This window comes from Mastigoproctus giganteus, chromosome 6, assembly GCF_048544385.1.
Source record: "Mastigoproctus giganteus isolate SK-2022 chromosome 6, ASM4854438v1, whole genome shotgun sequence".
Taxonomy (NCBI): Eukaryota; Metazoa; Arthropoda; class Arachnida; order Uropygi; family Thelyphonidae; genus Mastigoproctus; species Mastigoproctus giganteus.
Genome location: NC_143580.1, coordinates 84657691 through 84685488, shown reverse-complemented (window position 1 = coordinate 84685488; position 27798 = coordinate 84657691). Strand labels below are relative to the sequence as shown.

The following is a 27798-nucleotide window of genomic DNA, read 5'->3' as shown; positions in this document are numbered from 1 at the left end:
CACACTTAACATGTTGGCGACAGTGCTGTTAACAGTATGCTTAGTGTGCATCTGAAAAATTTTTTGATATTTTTATGAATTAAATGTTTATAAACTGTACTTTTAGTATACCACCGGCGGTACACAATGGCTCCAATGAATATTCTTTTACTGGGGCCGTCACGTACCACCGGTAGCCTCTGAATAAAACTCCACGTTATGTCTCGGACCAAATGTCATCTAATTATATCACCCTCAGAAAAAGTATCAAATGGTACAAAAAACATTTGGAGTGAATGGATGGGAAGGGGTAGTTTTTTTTTTTTGGCTGATTCTGTATAAGCTTGCTTTCTTAATCATATGCCTGGACTAATGGTAATGTCTATAGATTTGCATATGTATCAAAGCACAAATATTGTTAATTAATGTAACTTTCAGGGCATAACATGGTGATCATCCATGATATTAAGCATATACTAACTACAACTCCTCTTATCCGTTTTCTACCAAAATAGGTATTCTTAAGTCAAATACAATGTGAGTTCTTTGGATCTGTAACTGTAAATCTCTTAACACAGAAACTATCCACCAACACTCTAACTACAGATAATGAATTCCCAACTCACGTCATCAATAAAACAATGTAAGACTATCATCAGCACATTCAACCAAATTAAGATCTTTACGAACAAAAAAAAAAAACGTTTGGTTCCCCCCTCCACTTACGATATACAGTAAACCTCCTTTATTCGCGGTCGCTGATTTAATATAAAATGAAACCTAAAAAAAAATGTGAATTTTAAAGTGCCGTGAACATTTTCCACCATAAAAAAACATGGGCGTGGCTAAAATCATCTTTCCCGGTCAAAATAGCATTCAGTGGGTGGGGGAGAGGGGTGACAAAATCGCGAGCATGGATGTTTCTCGCTAATCCTTGTTCAGTATGTGTTATGCGCTTGTCATGGAAGGTTTCGTCATTTGCTTTTAATTTATATGCTTATAAATTAAATAATTTTATAAATTTATAGGCTTACAAAAGTGAAAAATCTACCGGTCTGCAGTGTGTTAGTGTAAACAGACTTTTTCGAGTGTGTTAACGGAAGAAAGCGACTATTGTGGACAAGTTCTTTTCTAACCCCTACAAAAATATGGCTACGAATAACGAGGGAACTGTGAAAAGATCAAAGAAGGTGATGACATTAGCAAGTAAAATTGAGTTATTAGACAAAATTTCTAATGGTGAAAGTGTCTCGTCAGTAGCAAAATCAATACATTATAAAATCAATAAGTCAATGGTACGATCAATGAAGAAATCAGAAGAAAAAAAAAATCCGCCGTAGTGTCCGTGAAAATTTGCTAATTGCTTAAAAAAATTTGCTCTGTAACTCATGATGTTAAATTAGAAAAAATGGAAAAGGCTTTAAATCTGTGGATAGAAGACCGAACTCAAAATAAAATTCCGTTACGTTCACTCATCATTTGTGAAAAGGCAAAATACTTTTAACAACACTTTAGCGAAACTGGTGATAACACTGGTGGGATGTTTTTTAGCTAGCAAAGGTGTTGGTTTGAAAGATTTGTTTGAAATTTCTAATAAATATTACATTTAATATAAAATTGTTTCTTATTTTAATTTCGATGCCTTATGCTTGCATTTCACTATGTACATAGTCATATTATGAAGGTACATATAATACATACATAGACAAAATTTTAGACTAGTTTTTCTTATATATTTCATACTTTGGAACGTAACCCTTTTATTACTATGGGAGCCATAACTCAGTATTCGCAGCATTTCTCTGGAACGTAACTCCCGTGAATAGTGGGAGCTTACCGTATTGAGGAGAATATAGTCAAAAATCACAAAACACACACACAAAAAAAAATTCCACTGCAAACGACAGCACTTCCCGAAGCAAAAAGTTCAATAACCACCCAGTGATGCTAATCCCAGTAGCCCTATTTATATGACAAATTATGAGTGCAGATGAATTTATATAGCTGAATCATGTTCGTGGCTTTCCCAGACTGAAACAAAGATGTACAGTATTACAGGGAAGACATGTCAGACACGGCCTTCCACTGTTTCCAATACAGAGACATGAAAATTTGAAAACACTCCAATACCAAGGAAAGACCAATATTAGCATCAGTAGTGGCATATGATGTAAGAAAGCAAGCTTATAACATCATCAGACAAATAAAAAACCCTTCCCATTTCACCTATCCATTAGCTCCAAAAGTCTGACCCGTTCTTCCTTGAATCTATTTAAGCTATCAACTTCCACAAAAACAAATGGAAGTTTGTTACAGCAATCAGCTACTCGCTGGCCAAAGGCAAATTTGACCAAACCTATTCTGCAAATGTCGCAACTCAATTTGAATTTATGCCCACTTGAATGCATAAATTCAAATTTCTGAGCAAGTGAAAGAATCCCATTAGCATTGAGCTTTCTCAAACCATTCAAAGCCTTATACACCTCAATCAGATCACCTTGCAGTTGCCTAAGTCTCTAGACGATACAATTTACAGAACTTAAGCCTTTCTTGGTGAGAGGACTCTTTTGTTCTCCTCAACAATCTCGTTACCCTTCTCTGTACTCATTCTAGCAGCTCTACATCCTTTCTAAAATGAGGCCTCCAGACCTGTATGCAGTAGTTAAGGTGTGGCCTGACCATTCCCTTATAGAAAGGGATAATCACCTCCGTATCTCTCCTAGTAAAGGTGTTTATCAGTATATCATTGACAAGACCCTATGAGATGCTCTGGCAGCCTATCTGCACTGCTCTGAAAACTTCAAATCTGACTGCACAATTACCCTCAGGTCTTTTTCATTCTCCACTACCCCAAGTGTAATACCACACAGTAGGTATATTACTCTGCGATTACCACTAACCATATGCATTAACTTTGACAAATGCAAAGTAAAGTTCAGTTGCAACCTCCCAGCCCATCTGCTCAATTTTTCTAGATCTTGTTGCTGCATGCACTGTCATTAACAATCCTGCCAATCTTCGTATCAACTGCAAATTTTCACATTAAGTCTGATATACCTTCAAAAATATCAGATAAATATAGGAAACAATGGTTTCAACACGGAAACCTGGGGACTCCATCAATAACAGTCCACGAAGAGTGGTGTCCATTGATTACCACTCTGTCTTCTGACAATCAACCCATCCCTTTGTCTATAGCAGCAACTTGCCTTTAATGCCATACTGCTCCAATTTGTTCAGTCTGGTGAGTATGGGTCTGGCAATCCTAGGGTCCTCAGCTGGATATCATCATTCTTCTCTCTTTTGTTCATTCCTTTCTACTTCTGATACTCTCTCTCTCTCTCTCTCTCTCTCTCTCTCTCTCTCTCTCTCAGGGTAACTCAATTTTTTTTTTGGCTGGTGCATCAAAAGCCTCAGGCTTCCTTGCACCATATGGCTAATAATAATAATAATGAGCAACAGTATCAAAAGCTTTCCTGAAATCCAAGTCATATAAAAATTATTTTTTGCATCTAGTTCCTTTGTGACCACATTGTAGTATCCAATCAAATTGGTCAGGCAAGATTTCTCCTTAACAAACCCATGGTGTGACTGAATTATAACTGCAGTCTTGGCTAGATGATCCTGTATTACTTCTTTAACCAGTAACCCCATTATTTTCCCTGGAACAGAAGTTAAACTAACAGGTCTGTAATTATTCGTGTCAACGTTTGACCATCCTTTGTGAACTGGAGTGAGATATTGCATATCTCAATTTTGTGGGGTCTTCCCATGAATCCACCAATGCTCTCATAATTATGGCTAGGGGTTTGCTTACTTCCTGTGCTTTCTCCTTAATATAATGGCATAGACCAATCCATCCCTAAAGTTAAACATATGAAAGGTGCCATTCTTATGTTTAATTTCAAATTCTCCTCCACTTTCCTCTCAGTTATTACAAAATCATTTAGCTCACTGTTAGAGTTTGATAAATTTCTGGCCTCCACTTCCCTACAAAATTCCTCATGAGTGAATGCAGATGCAAAATACTCATTCAGTTTATCAACTACCTGAGCAGGATCACCAACAGTCAAATCTTCAATATGAATTGGAACAATCTGATTAATCTCCTTCCTTCTAGAGTTTACATAAGTAAAGAAGTCTTCACTGTTTTTCTTTGTATCCGTCTCCAAAGATTTCTTGTAATCTGCCTTCGCTTGCCTAACCTCCTTTGCGACTTGATTAGAGACTAGTTTGTATCTACCATAGTCATCTGTGTTTCCTGACAATTTATGTGCATCCCACACATTTTTCTTCTCTGCCACGTCTCTTTAGTTCATCTGACATCCATTTAGGCCTAAACCTTGAATAATATTTCTTAGTTGGTATGAAAAGCCTAGTAGCTTCCAAGATTAATTCTTCGAATGCTTCCCATTTTGAATTTGCTGTTGGTAACATCATCAGTTGGTCCCACTGTATAGAATTTAAATAAGGTTTCAGACCACCACAGTCACTTTTCCCTTCCCTTTACATCATATATAATGATGTATGAAAATATTTCAAGAGAAATGATGATGAAGCACAATGCAATGTGTAAAAAAAATACTAGGATGCAAAGAATCAACAATGGACTTACACAGGCACTTGGTTAGTACGCATGCTATGAAACAAAATCAGAAAGAAGACTGTGTTCGTTGCACTTCGAAAATTGTTAAAACCATTGATAAATTTGTTACGATTAGCAATAATAGCCCAACACTTGTCAGAGATGGCTGCCAAAGACAAAATTCTGATATCTACTATTTGCAGAAGCCAATTTAAGATCTCAAGGCATTAAATTGCCAAAACAACTATCCGATGTAATGAAATTGATATGCAAATTTTATGAAATTGTAAAACAAGAAATAGCATCAAAATCAGCAAAACAAAAAAAATTAATCAGTCTGTGATTTGTTTCCCAAGCTTGAAGCCCACTTGAAAGATTGCAATTTGTAAAGCTGAAAAAATTAATCAGAATATGACACAAACTATTAGCAATTGAAAAAAAATACAAATAAACAACACAACTATCAAGAATGTTTCCAGAAATTGCAGAAGGTTGGAAGTGGTATCCAATTTCAAAGAGATTACTTCAGAGGAGATCCATCCAAATAGCTAGTAAGCTTTGTTTCCCAAATATCAGCCTAGTCCCCAAACTTCATCACACCTTATGTTCACTTTACAGAATAGACCATAAGTTAGTCTGGCCCACCCTGTAGAGTGAGCACAATGCAACTACCCACCCAAATAACACATAATGAGTATTGCTGCTGCTTCCTTAACTCCCCAGAGAGAGAATACTGCAGAAAGTGTAAGCAAAAAAAAAAAATAAAATAAATTAAAAAAATAAATAAATAAACACACACACACACACACACACACACACACACACAGTGCTTTTTTTTTTTTTTTTTTATAAAAAAATAGGTGTGATACTCATTCTTTGCTATCAGGAAAAATTGAAAATTAAAATGATATGAAAAAGTACTCTAAAATTTTTTTCCCCTGATATTGTTGTTTTATAGTAATGTTTTTAGAATAAGAAACAAATTAAGCATATTAACAGTTTATTAAGCATAAATTTATTATTCAAGTATATAAAAAATACGTAAAATATGAGTAAAATAAGTAAAAATAATTTCATAATAAAGTTTTTGTAGAATATTCCAAATTTTTATTAAGTTCTCATCCAGCACCCTATGGTCACTCAAAAAAGGTCAGCAACCTTTTTTGAATGAAGAGCCATTTTTGATCTAATTAAAAAAAAGGGAGAGAATCCGAAGAGCCGCACCTCAGCTAAAGCTGGAAGGAGGAGAAGGAGGGGGGGGGGGGTGAGAGTTTTTTAAGAAATGGAATAGAGTGGGAAGGTGTTTATTAAAAAATATATTTTGAAATATTTATTAATACTGAAAAAACGTAACAAACATCCAATTAGGTACAAATTAATGTGACTTTTGCCGATGAACTTCTTGAGCAAGTGTCTCTCAACATCATTGCGAATATATCATAATTAAACATGCTCGCATTGTTCAGACGACGGTTTCTTGATTTATTTTTAATATAGTTCATGTTAAAAAATATTTTCTCGCAGAAATACGTTGAACTTAAAACAGAGTAGTCCAAACGCAAATATTTTCAAATTTATATATGGGTCCAGTAAGCTACTCCATGCATCAAACACAATTTTGGTCTGCATTTTAAACTCATCTATCGCCATCTATTTGTGCAAGGGCAGCCTTTTGCCTCTCCAAACCCTCAATTTCAGTTTCAAGGCATTTTAGTCTTGCTCTCCACATGTCCTTGATTTTTAAGTCTTCTTAACTCCATTTCAAATTGTGCTTCATGTGAGCTGTAAAGTTAAAGAACCGCAGTTACATGTTAAAAGAGCTGCATGCGGCTCGCGAGCTGCAAGTTGCCGACCCCTGTCCTATGCCAACTCTTCCTCTTTGTGTGTCGGTTGCTGAATGACGTTTCCGAAGCAGCCATGAATCGACATATTTTGCTGGATCGAAGCGGGTCAGAGGTGGGCCTACAATTTTAAGAAAATGTTTTTGTCATTAACGAAGCGCTGCTTGGGTTAGCGATCAGATTCATTTGTGAAAATCCTCATTCACACTCACTCGATGAAATTTGTATCGTACTCATAGCATTCATCAAATTCTTCCGAAACCTTCTTATCAATTAGGTATCCCCGAAATCCACAAATTGCATCTCTTTCACATTTAACTGTAACCTAATTGACAATTTTCTAACTTCACTTTCACCAAATGTCAAAAATTCATGTTTAGAAGGATTAATATCTTCGTTGTCCTCTTTTCCCGTCTCTCATCATCAGTATTGTCACTAGTTCTTAAATTTGAATTTTTTCTTTTCTATTTTTTTGAAACTTTCCAAAATGTCGGTTTCATTCGAATATTCAGGTACTGTGACCATGTAAACAGAGATAGGGAAAATTTATGGAAAAATGTGGATAACGCCCTTCTGCAAAACAACAGATGATTATTTGTCGGGGTAAAAGATAATCACTTTTCTAATTCTCGAATGGGGCGCTTACAGTTGATTCACAAAGGTGTCCAACCTACGGCCCACAAGGAAAGTGAACTAAAACAGCATTTTAAATTTTGTTAATTATCAAAAAAATTCTCATTAAATGTTTTGTTCAGTAAATGTAATTGTGTATTGTACTTAATAAAATTTTCAAATATATTTTCAATTTTACTTTTATATGCAACAAGATATGGAAAATGCAACACACTAAGGGAATCTAACTTTGAATTTTTTTGAATATGGCCCCTATACGGGAAAAGGTTGGACATCACTGCAGTAGAAAGTAGGCCAGAGCCCATAGGGAATACACCATAACTGCTCACTCTTGACTAGCGCGACTTCTCTGTATGTGGGAAAGGTGGTCAGATAGGTTTTATCGGTTACCACTAAGTTGTAGAATGTATTAGCTCTCTTAATTCGCGCAGCAGGACTAACTGCCTAAATTGCCTGAAGGCCAGAAATGCAAACAGTGCGTACAGAGTTAATTTTCTCCTAATCTGTTCGCTATATGAAAATTTTCTTCGCTCAATGGAAAGAATTTAAATGTAACTTCCAAGGGGAATTCAAAATAATTTGCTATAAAAGGACTTCGTTAAACAGAGGTCCGACTGAGTAATTTAGAATTATAAAAATGGTTATACAGTTTCATATAAAAAATATCTTAAGAATAGACAGTAAAAAATTCAAATTTAGTTAAATAATTTTAAGCTTATTTGAATAGTAGGTAAATGGGAAAAAAATTTACGGAATATTACAAATTTCGAAGTGCATTACATCCAAATGTCACACGTCACTATTAATTAAGGTGCCGGTATGCCGCACAGTTGCGTACCATCCCAAAAAAAAAGCACTGTATATAAATATTATATATACTGTATATATAAAGATGCAATGAAATTACAAAAGTTTAATAAAACAGGAATGAGCTATAAGAGTTTAAGCAAAATTAATAAAATGTATATAAGACGGGTTATGGATCCGGGAACTACGGTAAACAGAGAAAGGACTGACAACCATAATGAATAACAGACAAAAAGGTAAAAATCAGTATATTTGTGTATATGGTAGGGGAGTTGGGCTATAGGATGTAGTAACTATGGAAGGATAGAGAGAACCAGTAAATAAAAAATCAATTTACCTGAAATAAAAAGAAAATGCAATTAATAAGAGCATAATAATTGCAAGAACCAAAAGACAGGATTTTAACTACTTCTTCAAAAGGGTCGGCAGTGAAAATCGTAGGAGCCACAACAACAGTCCAGGTCTCTGTTATGATGTACATGTATAAATGGTATACATATACATCACAGCCAACCCGACAGAGACCAGAAGGAAGAATAAAATAATAAATAAACTATAAAATAAAAATAATAATGAAAAATAAAATCCTGTGGAAAGAGAAGTATGAAATTTAAACTCAAACATATCTAAGAGATGGTGCAAAAACAAGAAAACTTACTGTCTGTATGGACCAGAAGACATTGTTGTCAATGGTGATTGAAGGAGAGCTGAGTGTTCACTTGCAGTATATACATGTGTCAGTTGAAGTAGCCCCGTGTGGGAGCGGAAAGGGTGTGAAATCGTAATCCGGAACTGTACCCATGTGACGGGGAAGTGAGCAATTAAACAGATGAGGCAAAAAGTCAGCAGAGGGAGAAACAAAAACTAACAAAGTAGTGTGGAAAAGACACTAAACTTTGTAACAGAAGAAACAAGTAGTGATAGTAGAGAAATAAAATGTAGTAAAGAGAACAGCAGAAAGTAACTGAAATGGAGGTGAATAAAGTAGTGCTCAGGTAGTCCGGGATTGCAAGCCCATACCACAGATGGCCCCCTGGACGGATGACTGGACATTTGCCTCATGTGCTTAAATCAATAGTGGCAATGTCAAAGAAATAAGATAATAGGATAAAAAATAAAATTAAAAATACACAAAAACCAATGACAAAACAAGAAACACAGGGGTATTATGTTTCTTGTTTTGTCATCGGTTTTTATGTATTTTTATCTCATTTTTTATCCTATTACCTTATTTATTTTATTTTCTTTGACATTGCCACTACTGACTTAAACACATGAAGCAAATGTCCAGTCATCCATCCAGGGGCCATCTGTGGTATGGGCTTGCAACCCCTGACTACCCGAACACTACTTTATTCACCTCCATTTCAATTACTTTCTGCTGTTCTCTTTACTACATTTTATTTCTTGTGAGAAATTAGGCTGGCCGAAAGAAATAAAGATGCTATTTCTCTACCATCGCTACTTGTTTCTTCTATTACAAAGTTTAGTGTCTTTTCCACACTACTCTGTTAGTTTTTGTTTCTCCCTCTGCTGGCTTTTTGTCTCATCTGTTTAATTGCTCAATTCCCTGTCACAAGGTGACATAGTTCCAGATTACGATTTCACGCCCTTTCCCCCCTCCACATGGGGTTACTCCAAATGACACATATACACTGCAAGTGAACACTCAGCTCTCCTTCAATCACCATTGACAACAACGTCTTCCGGTCCATACAGACAGTAAGTTTTCTTGTTTTTGCGCCATCTCTTAGATATGTTTGAGTTTAAATTTCATACTTCTCTTTCCACAGGATTTTATTTTTCATTATTATTTTTATTTTATAGTTTATATATTAATTTATTCTTCCTTCTGGTCGGGTTGGCTGTGATGTATACGTATACCGTTTACATATACATCATAACAGAAACAAAGACCTGGACTATTGTTGTGGCTCCTACGATTTTTGCTGCCGACGCTTTTGAAGAAGTAGTTAAAATCCTAGGACCCACAGCTGCTGGTTCTTACAATTATTATGCCCTTATTAATTGCATTTTATTTTAGGTAAATTGATTTTTTACTTCCAGGTTCTCCCTATTCTTACATGGTTACTACACCTTATAGCCCAACTCCCCTACCATATACAGATTTTTACCTTTTTGTCCACACACACACACACACACACACACACACACACACACACACACACACACAGACACACACACACACACACACACACACGTGTTCAAAGAAAGTGCATCACCTAGGAATTTCACATTTCTAACCCTTTTTCACAATGGTACATTACATTAACAACTAGCATCACAAATATAAACAAAATATATTTATTAATAGTTAAGGCAAAGCTAACTAACAATTGACACGTGCTCTCAATTTTTCAAAATGAGCATTTGCAACCTTTATACAGCAGTTTTGGTAAACAAAACAATTATGACTGAAATGTTATCAGAAGCCTTCAATTTGCTTCAGTTTATCATTTTAAATGGAAAACAAAATGGAAAGTTCACCAGGTGCAAACTAATATTTAATTGAACTGCCTCTGGCCCTGATGACAGCAGCACACTGTCAGGGCACTGACAAGCTCAATTTCTGAAGATAATCAACTGATAGTTCGTGGTTCCAAACACGAATTATGGATTCCTGAAGTTCATGAAGGGTTTATTTTCTGGCAAGTCTGGTTTCTTTCTGGCAACTGTAGATTCCACATAATGCCAACAGTTCTCTATAGGATTCAGGCCCGGACTGTTCCCTGGCCAGCTAACAGTTGTAATGGACTGTTTTTTTCACCTATAACAAATGTAAACACATTACTGTCGAACCTCTAATGCAGAAATGTAGCTAAAGTAACTACAGAAGTACCTACTTACACTTTTCGCCCAGTGACAAGGAGCAGAGTCATCCAAAAAGAAGCAGCTACTTGGCAGGTTGAAATGGTCTCTAATGGGTGGCAGCAATTTGCATTCCAATATAGCCAGGTATTCTTGGAATTTACGGAACCTTTTATAAAATTCAGGTGACCTACTCCACGATACAAAATGCACCCCCATGTCATTTGGCTGGTAGGGAATTTCACTGTAGACACCATACAGTGTGGATGATATTCTTCACCACATCTACGGCAAATCGTTCATCTCCCATCAGAGACATCCAAGTTGGATTTCTTCTCATCCGAGAAAATAACTGGACTTCCACTGCTCGGGGGTCCATTTGACGTGCTCCTTACACCAAATTAATTGGACCTTTTTCATTTTTTGTGCGAGGAGGGGGCTTCTTAGGACGACGGGCTACTATTCCATTTTTGAAGAGGCGTCTTCTGATTGTTACTGCACTTGCTCCCACTCCTGTGTGTTCTTCCCATTCTTTTTTCAGCTCTGACAAAGAAACTTTACAGTTTTTAACGCATAAGCACTTCAAAATGTGGTCCTGTTTTGGTGTCGAGACTAGTTTGGGTCCGGTTCCTTTTTTCCTATCAGCAGAACCAGTATTCTTAAGTTCGGAAAGAAATCTGCTCACTGTTGACTGATTACAAGACACTTTATAAGCAATATGACAGGAAGAACATCCTTCCTCACGTAACTCGACATCCTGACACAAGCAAGGAATGACTGCAACTCTTGCACAGCGTTGCATCGGCAAAGCTGTGCAAGATATAGCTTATATAACTGAAAGTAACAGCTAATGCAATATTACGTCATCACCTATGCATGTCAATTTTATCTGATGCAATATGTAAGAAATACTGCCATATACTTACGTTATTCAGAAGACAATTATAATTTTAAGAGGTAACACACTTTCTTTGAACACCAGTGGGTGGGTGTGTGTGTAAATAAAACTATCTATCTGTCTATTTGAGTAAAGCAATATGATCTTTATTATAACTCCTTTATGGTTTTGACTTTGATCTAAATCACTTAATTTCATCCAGTTAATTTTTGTTGTATTCTATATCCAACATGACTGGTCGTGTAAGAGAAACATACATGGTTAGGGGAAAAAATACATATACATTGAAACGTGCACCTTACATCCATCTAAAAAAAAAAAAATTCTCAGTGAATTATTTGAAAACAAATGCAAAATGGGATGACCTGCGAGACTTCTTTTCCTTGGTTGGATTACTGTTTCAAAACTTCTGATGTCAACGTTTGCTCAGATCGTGTCAGTGAAATTATTCTTGCAGGAATGGAATCCTTTATCCCACACTCCAGTTTAAAATCTAGTCCTTTATCTAAGCCTTAGTTTTCCAATAACTGTGCTAAGGCTGTTCAAGAGAAGAACGTTGCATATCGTAATTGGCTTGTTTCTAACTCTTCAGTTTCATTTTCTGCGTACACCAAAGCTCGCAACAATTGTAAAGCAGTTATTAATCAGTCCAAACTAGAGTTTGAACAGGCTAAGAGTAGAAAACTTGCTTCTTGCCCTAATGGTAGTCTAGCATTCTGGTCTCTTGCCAAAGCTATTGGCAGCAACTTTTGCCCATCTCTGCTCCCACCTCTGTCCAAACCAGATGGTTCTGTTGTCACTTGCCCAGGTTAAAGCTGACCTGCAAGCATCCCATTTTTCTTCCAGCTCATGTATTAATGACCTTGGTAAAACACCTCCCACCATTCCCAACACACTCCATTCAATGCCCCCTGTGGTCTTCCGTCAAAAGGATGTCAGAAGGATTTTGACAAATCTTGATGCTAAGAAAGCTCCAGATTGTGATGGTATTTCTCCACTTGTTCTCAAAACCTGTGCTCCTGAACTTACTCCTATTCTTTGCCACCTTTTCACTTTCTTATTCCAAAGGTGTTTTTCCTTCTGCCTGGAAATTTGCTCATATCCAGCCAGTTCCTAAAAAGGGTGACAAATCCCTCCCATTCAATTATCGTCCCATTGCAATTACTTCTACTCTTTCTAAAGTAATGGAAAAATCAATTAACCGCCAAGTTTTAAACTACCTAGAAACCTTCCGTCTGATCAACGATTGCCAGTATGGATTCCGTCAGTGTCAATCCACTGGTGATATCCTGGCTTATGTTACCCATTTATGGACTAATTCAATGGAAAGGTTCGGTGAAACACAAGTAGTTGCTCTCGACATCTCAAAGGCTTTCAATCGTGTTTGGCATAAAGGTCTTCTAAACAAGCTTCCATCTTATGGTTTACCAACTGTTTTTAATAATTGGTTATCCAGTTTTCTCTCTGATCGCTCACTGAGGGTGATGGTAGATGGCTCTGTCTTCTGCTTTTTGAAATTACTTCTCCACTAATGCGGTGTCCCCCAAGGTTCAGTTCTTTCCCCATATTAATGACCTTCTTCTATTGACTGGAAATCCTATCCATAGTTTTGCCGATGATAGCACATTGCATTCCACTTTCCATTTTGAGAAACCTTGTCCTGCTCAATCAGCTTCGACTTCTCGAAAATCTGCTACCAATTCCTTAAATGCCGATCTTCAGGTAATTCTCCAGTGGGGCAAAGGCAACATAGTTGATTTCAAACCTTCTAAAACTCAGTTTTGCCTTATATCTAGCAAAAAGGATTCTTCTGCTTCTCTGCTTATCTTTAGTGACACTCCAATTTCTAGGCAAAATGATATATCTCTTTTGGGGATTTCCCTGACTTCTAATCTCTCTTGGCACAAGTACATTACAAATATTGCTTCCTCTGCATCTAAAAAACTTTGTTTTCTCTTTCGGTCTCGGCGTTACTTTTCTTTCAAACAGCTGCTCACTCTGTATAAATCGCAAATCCACCCTGCCATGGAATATTGTTCCCACATCTGCAGTGGTGCCTCCAAAACCTCTCTCAGGCTTCTTGATTCCATTCAGAAGAGGGCAGTTAGGTTAATTAATGATCCATCTCTAACAGAGTCTCTCCACTCACTGTCTCATATACGTACTGTTTCTGCTGCATGCCTCTTCTACAGATACTTCCATGGGCACTGTTCTTCTGAATTGACTTCTATAATTCCCGCTCTCTCTTTCAAAACAGTCCGAACACATGCCGCCACTAGCCAACATCCATTTACTGTCCAACTCCAAACTCACAGAACCAACTTTTCATCTTCCTCGTTTATTCATTCAACTGCCATTTTCTGGAACAACCTTCCTTCATACGTATTTCTTGAAAATTACAGTCTACAGAAGTTCAAGTCCAATGTCAACAAATATCTTCTTTCGTCTTCTCAACCTCCAACCCAAGCATGGTACTAAGTACTATAGGTTCTAATACCTCTCGTGTTTGGGGTTTACATAAAAAAAAAAAAAATAGCCTTAGTCACACTTAAGTTTAAAGTATTAAATAACAAGTTTTAAATAAAACTTAAAAATGGACATTATTTTTTAAATAATTGTTGACTTGAACAGACAATGTACTTGGCACAGTCATAAAATATTTTAAAAATATATAAAATGATAATAAAATTAACAAAACAATTTCTTCAATAACTAACTTACCTTAGCAAAGCAGCTCACTGCAGCATCAACACTAAAAGGATAATATATTCATATATTATTTGAAAAACAAATTAACATTAGAATTTTATGTTAATTTTTTAATGAATTTATGTATTTGTATTCTTTACTATTACAGGTTCAACTGTAACAATTACAGAACTTACAAATTTCTATACAAAGCAAACATATTACATTAAATGCTTCTGTAAATTTGGGTTACTACAAATGAATAAATTGCAATTAGAAGGTGAAAGTCACTTATTAATGTGAGAGATCATCTTACATGCTGCTCAAAATGCAGAATTCAAGATCGTGTATGCACAACTTGTCCAGGATAAATATTAATTAGCATTAGCATTACTAGAGGCATACGATGCAAGAAAGCAAGCTTATGCAGTTATCAGCCAGAAAAAAAAAAAAAAAAACCTCCCATTTCATCCCTCCATTCATTCCAAATGCCTGTCCAGCTAGGCCATCAACTTTCACAACAAAAGATGCAAGTCTGTTCCACCAATCAACTACCTGCTAACCTGTGCATGGATCCACTCCAGTTCTGTGGATGAGAGGTACACAGATTGTTAGGGTAAAAGCAAACCTACCAGTGCCTTAGATAGGTGTGAACAGCAGGCCCACGACCATGCAGCTAACACTAGGGCCACACATAACAATTACTCTGCCTCGACCGCCATTATCCCCTACTACCCTAACACGTCACAACAACTCTCTAGGGTCTTACAGGATAAAGTGCTTACAGCTTCCAGGCAGGATATTGCAGTCACACATTTCGAGGATAAAGACAATGATTTCACTCCCCTCTTGCAGAGCAATTTGGTGTACATTTCCTGCTGTGGCTGCTACGTTAGTGAATCTGACAGGAGACTCAAAGGTCGAGTCTCTGAACATGAAAGAGCAATCCATTCCATGGATTTAGAGCACCCAGCGATACTGGAGCACTTCTGGTCTACTCAACTCAATGCTGCTGGGATGGATTCTTCCGACCCATGCCGCGACATTGAGATTATCGACCAATCCCACCACTAGCAATCGTAGCATCTGATTGAATCTCCTCATCTCGTGTTGTTGCGATTCCTTCAACTGGAACAAAGGAAGTCACATCCATCCCACCACTGAAGTAGTCATCCTCCTGAATGATAAACATTGGCACAGAGAGCATACCCTAGCATTGCAGTTACAACCACAAGCCTCTACTTCCAACTGCTGATTGTCTGCACCTGTGTCACAAGTTTCACCTCCCATGACCACCATGGCCGGGCACATGACATTCTTTATTATTTTTGTAATAACGTTCACAACTGAGGAAGGACAACTTATGTTCGAAAGCTTTTGTGGTTTATTTACTTCATTTTTATTTTTAACTTTTTGACTTGTGTTTTGATATTAAAAGAGTTTTTACCTAATAAATCTATGTTTTTATCTGTCTTCTCAGTGAAACAGAATTTATTTCCATAACATACCAACTGTGCAGTACTACACACTCACAGTAGCGGAGAATGAAAAGAACCTGGGGTAACTGTGCAGTCAAATATGAAGTTTTCTGAGCAGTGCAGACATGTTGCAAGAGTAGCTCACGGGGTCTTGTCAATGACATATGAATTTTGCTAGCAGGAATAAGAAGGTGATCGTCCCCTTGTATAAGGCAATGGTCAGGCCACAATTTGAGTACTGCATACAGGTCTGGATGCCTCATTTTTAGGAAAGATGTTGAGCTATTAAAACGAGTATAGAGAAGGACAACGAGATTTAGTGAACGAAACAAAAGGTTGCTTTTTTATCAAGATAGGCTTAAGTTCTGCAAATTGCAGCATCTGGGACTCAGCACCTGAGAGGTGATCTGATTAAGGTGTATAAGGCCTTTAATGGTTTCAGCAAGCTCAATGCTGCTGGGATTCTTTCTCTTGCTCAGATCACAAACCTGAGCGGTCATAATTTCAAATTGAGGAAAGACAGTTGCAGGATAGATGTGTGGGAATTTTCCTTCAGCCAGCGGGTGGTTGATTGCTGGAATAAACTTCCATCTATCGTTGTGGAAGCTGACAGCTTAAATAAATTCAATTTTGAACTAGACAAACTTTTGGAATGAATGGATGGGTGAAACAGGAAGGTTTTTTTTTTTTTTCCCCCGCTAATGCTATATAAGCTTGTTTCTTGCCTCATATGCGTCTACTAATGCTGACTTGCCTTGAGTTTAAAAATGAAAAGGAAATCAAGTTACTCAATATTTTAACTTAAGAAATAAACATTTATTTTATATTTTCAATGCTTTTTAACTTACTAGAAATATAAAATTTCTATACATTATTATGTGTATTTGCAAAAGCAATAGCACCAATTAGTTTCCATATATGTGTTCTACATATAACAATTCAACTCCTGGTGAAGAAATTTTTGTGAAATTTTATATTGGTTCTTTTAGGAAGATTTGAAGAGCCATTCATAATTTCATTAAAATTCTACAGGCTGAACTGAACTCCAATGATTTCTTTAAAGTATATCTTTGGTTATTTATTAATTCTTCTTTTTTTTTTTTTTAATCAGATTTTCATTAAATTTCATAATATATCTATTTAGAATGCTACATGAAAATAATTGGAAAAACATTAAACGAAGAAAAAACTTAACATGTTTGAAAATGTACTGCTATGCATACATACCTAATTTGTCCCCCACCTACTGACATAATAAACATATCTCAAAATCAATGTCATATTTAACTGGCATCACATGAATTAATTGTCACAAGACTAATACCAATAAATTATTTTATAAACTGTATAAATACAACTTTCTATTAAAAACAGAACAATAATTTTGTCAAATAAAGCAATCTTTATCTAACAAAATTATAACAAAGAATAACCAAAGTTCAGAATACACATGGTAAAGAATGCTTCATTATAAAATACAAATCTGTAACCAAAATATTTGGAAGAGACAAAAAGAAAGCATTAGGAGCACTGATATTGCTCTACAAAAGCTGTAGCAGAAGTTAAAGAACATATTAAATAAAAATTGTAAGGCAAAATTGTGAATGAATTTTTAGGAACAATTAACTTTAATATTAGAATGCAATATTAACCACTATATATCAACCATATACTTGTTTCAATAAAGTTTTTCTTATATTGTGTCATGAGCATGCATATTTGCAAAAGTCTTCAATAATATTGTCTTATTTATTTAGATATATTGAGTTGTAATAATAAATTTCTCATGAGGAATTATTTTAAGTTAACTATTTTAGCAGTACATATAATTGCCTGCATCATCATCTGTCATACCACAAATTTAAACATATACACCAACCGTTTATAACTGATTTAATAATAAAATAAAATAGAATAAAATGATACAAAAGACTGTAAAATAATATTTACAAAAAACTAATTTACAACAAAAATAAAATAAATTAAAATAAATGCATTAAAATATAAATTTAAAATCGATAAAAACACTATTAAAGCTTTCGGAGGTGTCTACCTCCTTCCTCAGCAATAATGAACATTTAAGCGACACATCCTTAAGTACCAGGTTCACGGCACACGTGGATGACCAGGCGCATACTCGGTATTCCTTTCACTTGTACCAGAACCGGAAGTGGTCTGGGGACGTGGAAAACTAAAACGTTTATCTCTGGCAAAAACCACCGCCTCAAAAAGGGGGTGAAGCCTAACTCCCCTGTCTCTGTTCATGCTATTGTTGCCAGAGGATTCAATCCACAGACTTTCCAGCCACTTGCAGTCCCAAAATCTATGCGCTCGGTCAAGGATGACAGCGTTGTCGGGGGGGGGGGGAGATCTGGTGTTGTTTTTCCCAATAGTGCTCAGCAATGGCGGATTTATTGAGCTGTGTGGTCCGTATCGTTCTTGAATGTTCCCTCAGGCGGTCCTTGAGATGCCGTCCTGTCTCCCCCATGTAACATTTTGTATCATTTTATATTTTATTTTGTATCATTTTATTCTATTTTATTTTATTATTAAATCATTTATAAATGGTTGGTGTATATTTTTAAATTTGTGGTATGAATAATCCCATCCTTAGAGGCCTTATTGCAGATATAGTTAATGTTTATGGCCATACAGTTCTGCGGCACATCCGAAGGTTCCAAAGATACAGCATAGGTGAGTCCAAACAGCAACAGCATTTAAGGTTTGCCTACCATTGCAGGGATCATAATCTTATTCCCCATGGATTTAGGATCAAGGCACCATTCAAAGATGCCCATTTGTCCAGAATTATCATGTGGTACCAAAAGAAGGTTTTGAATACATGGATCCAGAAACTTCATGATGACTTGAGACATAGGAGATTGATTAATGTAGCATTAGGTGATATTAGTAGTAGATTGTCCCCTCTACACCTGATGAGTGTGAAGAGGTTAGTTTTGGAGAGGACGAATAGGATTACCTATTCATATAAACAGAGACATATTAGGAAGTTTAACACGTTATTAGAGGAGCAGTCAACTGTATTTTGGGGTAGTAACCCTGCTAACTTTATTCAGAACTTAAGTGGCAAGCCTTTAACCCAAGAACAAGAGACACTATTGGCTCTTGGACCTAAGTTTGCATTGCTGCCCCCCAAAACCTCCTATCACCGAAACATCTATGGGCATTGAGAGGGCAATTAGCAAATTACCTGAACACATTGCCAATCAAATTCGTGTTAAAGCTGTTGCCATTCTGGGACAGGCAAAAACGGTTGCTCCAAATCTTACCCCAAAACAGAAGAAAGCACTAGAAGAACTTAAACGGGACGAAGATATTATAATCCTACCAGCAGACAAAGGCAGATCAACAGTGGTATTAAGCAAGGAAGATTACCACAAGAAAGTGTTAGACTTATTAGGTGATAGTGGTACTTATAAGATTATCCATAAGATTACCCTTGGCTAGCTTAGAACAGCATGTAAATAAGATGCTAAAAATGGAAAAGATTCCAAAGGACAAGTATTGGTCCATGCATGCAACAGGGTGTCGGCTGCCCAGATTTTATGGGTTACCTAAGATGCACAAGGAGAATGTTCCATTACGGCCCATAGTTTCCTTCATTGGTAGCCCTATGTATGCTCTATCTAATATCTGGCGCAGCTGATTTCTCCGGTTGTGGGTCGGTCCGTGTTGGTTATTGGAGATAGTGTGGAATTTGTGAACTTTGTAAGGAGTCAAGATATTGGAGAGGACGAGATGATGTCGTCATATCATTATTCACGTGTATCCCCATAGCACATGGAGTAGAATGTGTGAAGTTGGCTTTACAGAAGGATAATACCTTAAGTGCTAGATCCCACCTAAACATAGAAGATATATGTTGTGCTGTTGAATTATGTCTTTCCAGTACAAACTTGGTTTTCCAAGGAGTGATGTATAAACAGGTTCACAGCACAGCCATGGGTTCTCCAATCGGCGCCATTGTTGCAAATCTGGCTTTGGAGGAACTAGAGAATAGGGTTTTTGCGAGATTGGAGTTCCCTATGCGTAAGTGGAAACGATATGTTGATGACACGTTTACTATTGTAAAGAAGGGGAGAGAGGAAGATGTGGTCTTGTTTCTCAATGGTTTTTCCCCCTTTATAAATTCACTTCAGAGGTAGAAATAGATGCTACCCTCCCATTTCTGGACATTATGGTATATAGGGAAGGCCCCAGACTTAGAACTAAGGTTTATAGGAAACCAATGTGTAGGGGCCAGCACACATTATAGGACGGCACAGACTGCCCAACATAAAAATAGTGTGGCCAGAGCACTTCTGGGTAGGGTGAGGATGCATTGCAGCACCTCTGAGGAGGGGGAGAAGGAAATTAGGCAAACAATGACGGATCTTATGAGGTGCGGTTAACCCCAGAGGGTCATTGATAAATACAATAGAGAGGAAGAGCCCAATCGGGTAGTTCCGCATGTTCCCTACTATCCGGGCCTGTCGGATCACATTGCAAGGATGCTTCGCGACTTTCAGACACGCTGTGTGCAGCTCCCGGGCCGGAGGTTGCACACAGTAGTGTCACAGGTCAAAGACCCCATTACTAGGGATTCTAGTAGTGGGGTATATGAGATCACATGCCCGGATTGTGGGGAATGTTACATGGGGGAGACAGGACGGCGTCTCAAGGACCGTCTGGGGGAACATTCAAGAGCGATACGGACCGCAGAGCTCAATAAATCTGCCATTGCCGAGCACTATTGGGAAAAAAACACCAGATCTCCCCCGACAATGCTGTCATCCTTGACCGGGCGCATAGATTCTGGGACTGCAAGTGGCTGGAAAGTCTGTGGATTGGATCCTCTGGCAACAATAGCATGAACAGAGACAGGGGAGTTAGGCTTCACCCCCTTTTTGAGGCGGTGGTTTTTGCCAGAGATAAACGTTTTAGTTTTCCACGTCCCCAGACCACTTCCGGTTCTGGTACAAGTGATAGGAATACCGAGTATGCGCCTGGTCATCCACGTGTGCCGTGAACCTGGTACTTAAGGATGTGTCGCTTAAATATTCATTATTGCTGAGGAAGGAGGTAGATACCTCCGAAAGCTTTAATAGTGTTTTTATCGATTTTAAATTTATATTTTAATGCATTTTAACTTATTTACTTATTTTATTTTTGTTGTAAATTAGTTTTTTGTAAATAATATTTTTTGTAAATATTATTTCACAATCTTTTGTATCATTTTATTCTATTTTATTTTATTATTAAATCAGTTATAAACGGTTGGTGTATATGTTTAAATTTGTGGTATGAATAATCCCAACGTTAGAGGCCTTATTGCAGATATCATCTGTCATCATTCCACTATTCCACGGGTCAACGTATGAAGCCTCACCACCATGCCCAGCCAGTGTACTTTTCTCTCCATAGTTGATTTCACTCCCATTTCCTCCTCTCTTAATGACATCTGTCTTTATCATGTCCTGCCACCTCATTTTTGGTCTTCCCCTTGGTCTTTTGTTCCTTAATAGAAAATCAAACATCCTTCTTGGAAAACACTTCTCGTTCAGACTCTTGACATGTCCAAACCATTTCAAAAGGGACCTTTCAATCCTATTCTGGAGTTTTTTTTAACCTGAATTCTCTCCCTCATCACATCTTGTCTTTCCAGCTATGCTCCCCACAAAGCTCATTTCTGCCGCGTGCATTCTGATTTCATCCTTCTTTCACATAGTTCAAATTTACATTTACAATGCATATATCACAATCGGTATGTAATGGGTCTGGTATATAGCCTTCTTACACTTCAGTGGAATGTTTTTGTTCTAGATCAGATCTCTTATCTGCCTATAGACATTCATGCCCGCTTGTATCCTTCTACTTATTTCTTCGTCTATCAACTCTAGTCTTTGTGATGGTGCTTCCTAGATACTTGAAGTTGTGAACAATTTTTAGCTCTTTCCCTACCATTGTAAGGTATCCATCAGGCTCACCACTCCTGTTTAGAACCATTACTTCACTCTTCTCCTGACTGAAAACCAATCCAAATTCACTGGCCATACTAGCCCACATATCAACTTGCATTGCACTTGTTCCCTGCACTCTTCCCCATATACAGAGGTCATCTGTGAAGAGCATGACTTTCATCTGGTCTTGTCCAAGTAGTTCCCCCACTCTACATTGCACTTCATTCATAACAGATATGCACAGTAGTGGTGACAAGATGCCTCCTTGCCTAAAACCTTATTTCAGTGATGTTATTTTGAGGCTCTCCGTCAATCCCATCACTTCTTACTTTGCTCACTGTGTTGGTGTACATATTCTCAATTCTCTCCACAAGATGTTTCTCTATCCCCAAGTTTCTCAAAACCTCTCACATTTTCTCTCCATTGATGGCATCAAATGCTTTCTTTAAGTGCAAAAATGCCATCCATAGTTCTTCTTTGTGTTCATAACATTATTATCTGCTTATGGTGATTAAATATCTTTCAACCATGATATTTATTCTTAATTTCAGAAACTTTGAAGAAACAGAAACAATTATTAACTAATTAAAACTGGAAAAAGTGAAAGATAATAACAATAATCAAAAAATTTAGGATAAAACTTTGACAACTATATATCAAAATATATGGAATTACTGGATTTATGATATTTTGCCACATAAGTATCGAAGTAATTTTACATTAGTGTGCAACTTCTCTGGATATTTCTGGGTAAAAGAAATTAACAGTATCAATACAGGTAGTTCCCAACTTTACGAGTTAATTCTTTCTTAGCACATGCTCGTAAAGAGAAAACTCGTTAAAGTGGGAAGTTATTTACCATATACATAATGTTCAAAACAGGGATTATGCTCACAACAATGAAATTCGACCATAGTAATGTTAATAAAGGTCAACAAAACAATGATTTTTTTTATCCAAAGAAATGAAAAAATAGCCTTTTAAATCAAACAAATTATAATAAAGAAATTATTTTTTATTAACATTAACAAATGTTCATACTAAATGCACACTCCTTGATGGTTCATCACTCATTGCTGGTTCAGCACTCGGTTTGTTGGAAGCACGGAGTATTCTTCTTCAGAAATGCTTCAAGAGTCGTTTGTTTCCAAGACAGCCGTCTCTTTTCTTATAAATTTTATGATAGCATGCATAAGCATTTTTTAAAAATCTGTAGAAACTTTTCTAGTGTGCTCTAAATTTCAATCTTGTGACTTGAAAATCTCAACTGCTTTTTCTACATGTTAAAAAGCTCCTTCAAGCCCCTTGAGAGTAAAGGAACGAACAGGAGTTTCAGCTGTTAAATCTTCTTATTCAGCTTCTTCACGGTTTGCCAATTCAAAGTCTTTAGCATTAGCATTAGTAGAGGCATATGATGCAAGAAAGAAAGCTTATTCAGCATCATCCAAAAAAAAAAAAAAAAAAAAAGACAACCACTACTCCCATTTCACCCCTCCGTTCGTTCGAAATACCTGTCCAGCTGAGCCTTAAATTTGTTTAGGCTATCAACTTCAACAACAAGCAATGGGAGTCTATTCCACAAACCAACTGCCCGCTGGCTAAAGGCAAATTTCCGCATATCTATCCGACATCCGTCCTTCCTCAATTTGAATTTATGCCCTCTCAGGTGATTATTCTGAGCAAAAGGAAGAATCCCATCGGCATTGAGCATGCTCAAGCCATTCAAAGCCTTATGCACCTCTATCAGATCACCTCGCCGATGCCTAGTCTCCAGACCCTGTAATTTGCAAAACTTAAGCCTTTCTTCGTAAGAGCAACCCTTTGTTCCATTCACTAATCTTGTTGCCCTTCTCTGTACTTGTTCCAGCAGCTCTACATCCTTCTTGAAATAAGGCCTCCAGACCTGTATACAGTACTCAAGGTGTGGCCTGACCAAAGCCTTATACAAGGGAATAATCACATCCCTATCCCTGCTAGAAAAATTCATGTATATCATTGACAAGACACCATGAGCTACTCTTGCAGCTCGTCTGCACTGCTCTGAGAACTTCATATCTGCCTGCACAATTACCCCCAGGTCCTTTTCATTCTCTACCACTGTCAGTGTAGTAGTACCACAGAGTTGATACGTTGCTCTGGGGTTACTGTTTCCCATATGTAGTACTTTACATTTGTCAATGTTAAACTTCCTTTGCCACCTCTAAGCCCATCTGCTCAACCTTTCCAGATCCTGTTGCAGCAGCATAGCATCAGTAGTGTCCTTAACAATCCTGCCATCCTTTGTATCATCTGAAAACTTGGATATTAAGCTTGATATACCATCATGAATATCATCAGTGCACTGTTGAGTCAGTTTGGTGTGACATAAGCACTGCGAAAGCAAAAATAAGAGTAGGAGTGTGTTATAGGCCTAATGACTTGCATGAGTACAATGAACAATTGTACAGAGAAATAGAGTGGGCTAGTAAATCGGAATATCTTATAATGGGGGATTTTAACTTCCCAGATATTGACTGGAACTTGTGGGTTGGGCACTCACACACTAGTCAGACTTTTCTGGATTTATTGGACGATTGTTTTCTGCGGCAACATGTTCGAGAGGCAACCAGAGAAAGTAATACTCTTGATCTGGTTATCAGTAGTGATCATTCATGTATTAGGAATTTGCAGATAAAAGAACCACTAGGTGGCAGTGAACACAGTGTACTGACGTGGGATTTACTCAAAGAGGTAACTACCATTAGGGGTAAAGGGAAGGGTTATTGCTTCCGTAAAGGCGACTATGATGGACTGAGACAGTATTTAAATTCTATACAGTGGGACCAACTGATGATGTTACCAACAGCAAATTCAAAATGGGAAGCATTCAAAGAACTTATCTTGGAAGCTACTAGGCTTTACATACCAACTAAGAAATATTGTTCAAGGTTTAGGCCTAAGTAGATGTCAGATGAACTAATGAGACATATGGCAGAGAAGAAAAATGCATGGGATACTTACAAATTAACACATGACACAGACGCCTATGATAGATACAAGTTGATATGCAACCAAGTTACAAAGGAGGTTAGGCAGGCAAAGGCAGATTACGAGAAATCCTTGGCAAGGGATGCAAAGAAAAACAGCAAAGAGTTCTTTACTTATGTAAACTCTAGAAGGAAGGGGATGAATCAGATTGGTCCACTTGATATTGATGGGTCAACTGTTGATGATCCTGCTCAGGTAGCTAACAAACTAAATGAATATTTTGCATCAACATTCACACATGAGTTATTCAGCAAGGGGAATGCCAGAGGTGTATTCAACTCTAGCAGTAAGCTACAGAATCTTGAAATAACTGGGAGTAAAGTGGAGGAGAAACTGTTGAAGATAAACACAAGAAAGGCACCCGGGGTGGATGGGATATACCCAGTTATATTAAAGGAGGCAGCAAAGGAAGTAAGCAAACCCTTAGCCATAATTATGAGAGCTTCCTTGGACTCAGGGGAGGTACCCATAGACTGGAAATGTGCAAATGTGACCCCAATTCACAAAGGAGGATCAAAGGCTGACACAAGTAATTATAGACCTGTGAGCTTAACTTCTGTTCCAGGAAAATTAATGGAGGCACTGGTTAAAGAAGCACTGCAGGATCATTTAGACAAGACTTCAGTTATAGCTCAGACACAGCATGGTTTTGTTAAGGGGAAGTCTTGCCTGACCAATTTGATTGGATACTATGATGCAGTCACAAAAGAACTGGATGCAGGGAATAGCTTTGATATTATATACAGTGGTACCTCGATATAAGAGTATATCGAGGTACCACTACGTCGATATACTCGAGGTAGTGGTACCTCGAGTATATCGAGGCTTTGAGATGAGAGCAAGATTTGAGATACGAGGAATCGCACACTACACCGCTGCACATGACACCAACATGCGGGGCGCATGTTGGGGTCGTGTGCAGCTTCTAACAGTTTCTCCCACCTCAGACTAGACCTCAGTCTGTGTGCTTGTTTCCCTCGTTTTCGTAGCATTTTTGATAAGTTGGGTTTGCGTTTTTTGCTTTTTGTACATTTACAAAACATTATCAAATTTATTTTTATAACCATGGGTCCGAAGAAGATGATGTCTATTGAATTAAAGCATGAAATCATAGAAAAACATGAGCAAGGTGTGCGAGTAATTGACTTGGCGAGGATGTACGGGCGTAGCACATCAATGATATGTACTGTGCTTAAACAGAAGAAGTTGATAAAGGGTATAATGCCAGCCAAGGGCGTTAAAATAATTTCTAAGCTCCGGACCTCTCTCCATGAGAAAATGGAGAAACTACTGATGGTGTGGGTGACAGAAAAGGAGCTTCAAGGAGGATTCTTAACACAAAGTATCATATGTGAGAAGGCACGAGCGATTTACGGTGATTTGCTGAAGCAGATCCCACACACTTCCACAAACGAGGAATCGGAAGACTCGTTTAAAGCCAGTCGGGGCTGGTTTGACAACTTTAGGAAAAGAACCGGCATTCACTCCGTCGTCAGGCATGGTGAGGCAGCAAGTTCGGATGTGAAGGCAGCTGAGGAGACTAGGCACCTGCGCGGTGATCTGATTGATATGTATAAGGCCTTGAATGGGTTGGGCACGCTGAATTCTGATGGGATCCTTCCACTTGTTCATCAAAACGTTTTCCGAACTGATAGAAGCCAAAGGATACATCCCTCAGCAAGTCTTCAACTGTGATGAGACAGGGCTTTTCTGGAAAAGGATGCCGAATAGGACTTACATAACGGCAGAGGAGAAGACGATGCCAGGTCACAAACCCATGAAGGATAGATTAACTCTAGCACTTTGCGCCAATGCGAGTGGCGACTGCAAAATCAAGCCTCTGCTAGTATACCATTCGGAAAATCCCAGAGCCTTTAAGTCACATAAGATTTTAAAAGAAAAACTACAAGTTATGTGGAGGGCAAATCCGAAGGTGTGGGTCACCAGGAAATTCTTTGTGGAGTGGATAAACCTGGTGTTTGGCCATTCTGTTAAAAAATATCTACAGGAAAACAACCTACCCATGCAAGTCCTTCTCGTCCTCGACAATGCCCCTGCTCACCCAACAAATCTCGAAGATGATTTACTCGAAGAGTTCAAGTTTATAAAGGTTCTCTACCTACCACCCAACACCACTCCTATCCTGCAGCCCATGGATCAGCAGGTGATTTCTAATTTTAAGAAGTTGTACACCAAGCACATTTTTCGGTGCTGCTTTGAAGTGACGGAGAACACAAACCTTACCCTTCGAGAGTTCTGGAAGGACCACTTTAACATCGTGATATGCCTAAGAATTATTGATCAGGCCTGGCTGGGTGTTACAACGAGGACCTTAATATCTGCATGGAAGAAGCTGTGGCCTGAGGCTGTAGCTGAAAGGGCTTTTGAAGGATTGGAACCCGAAGTGTCAGTGGTAGAGGAGATTGTTTCTCTGGGAAAATCCATGGGTCTGGAGGTGGATGAGAGAGATGTGAACGAACTTGTCGAGGAACAGACTCAGGAGTTGACAACCGAGGAGTTACACGATCTACATTCGCAGCAGCATATGGTGGTTCAACGAAAAATTAGTTTTGAAGAGGAGCCAGAGATGGAGAAGGTTATCTCTACAAGAAATATAAAGGAGATCTTGGGAATGTGGGAGAAAGTTGTAGAGTTCGTGGATAAAAATCACCCCGAAAAAGTTGCAACTGGTCATGCATCTGAGTTGTTCAACGAAACTTGCCTAACACATTTCCGCAATATCCTGAAAGGGAGGAAGAAACAAACCTCCTTGGACAGTTCTTTTAAACGATCTGCAGGTGAAAATGAGCAAAGCGTGACAAAAAAAGTGAAGACCAATGACGAAAATTATACGCTTCCGTAAGCACTTCACCTTTTCTTTTATTATGTTTCTATAGAATATGTATTTGTTATTTATAAATAAATGCTTCTTCTTGTAAATACAGTACATTTTTCTTATTCAAAAACACTTAACAAAAACAACTGAGGTGGTTTTTTGGGAGCTGGAACGGATTAATGGCATTTCAATTAATTTCAATGGGGAAAATTGCTTTGAGATACAAGCAATTTGACA

General features: G+C 37.7%; 1 protein-coding gene across 5 annotated transcripts in view; it reads right to left on the bottom strand.

Annotated features, from left to right (window-relative positions):
• mRNA-cap (RNA guanylyltransferase and 5'-phosphatase mRNA capping enzyme) overlaps positions 1 to 27798 on the bottom strand; it is a 548400-nt gene that overhangs the window by 294783 nt on the left and 225819 nt on the right. For all 5 annotated transcript variants that reach the window (XM_090376079.1, XM_090376080.1, XM_090376082.1 and 2 more), the window contains one exon: positions 14294 to 14324. In XM_090376079.1, coding sequence (XP_090232205.1) covers positions 14294 to 14324 — 31 coding nt within the window. The remainder of the gene's footprint in view (positions 1 to 14293; positions 14325 to 27798) is intronic.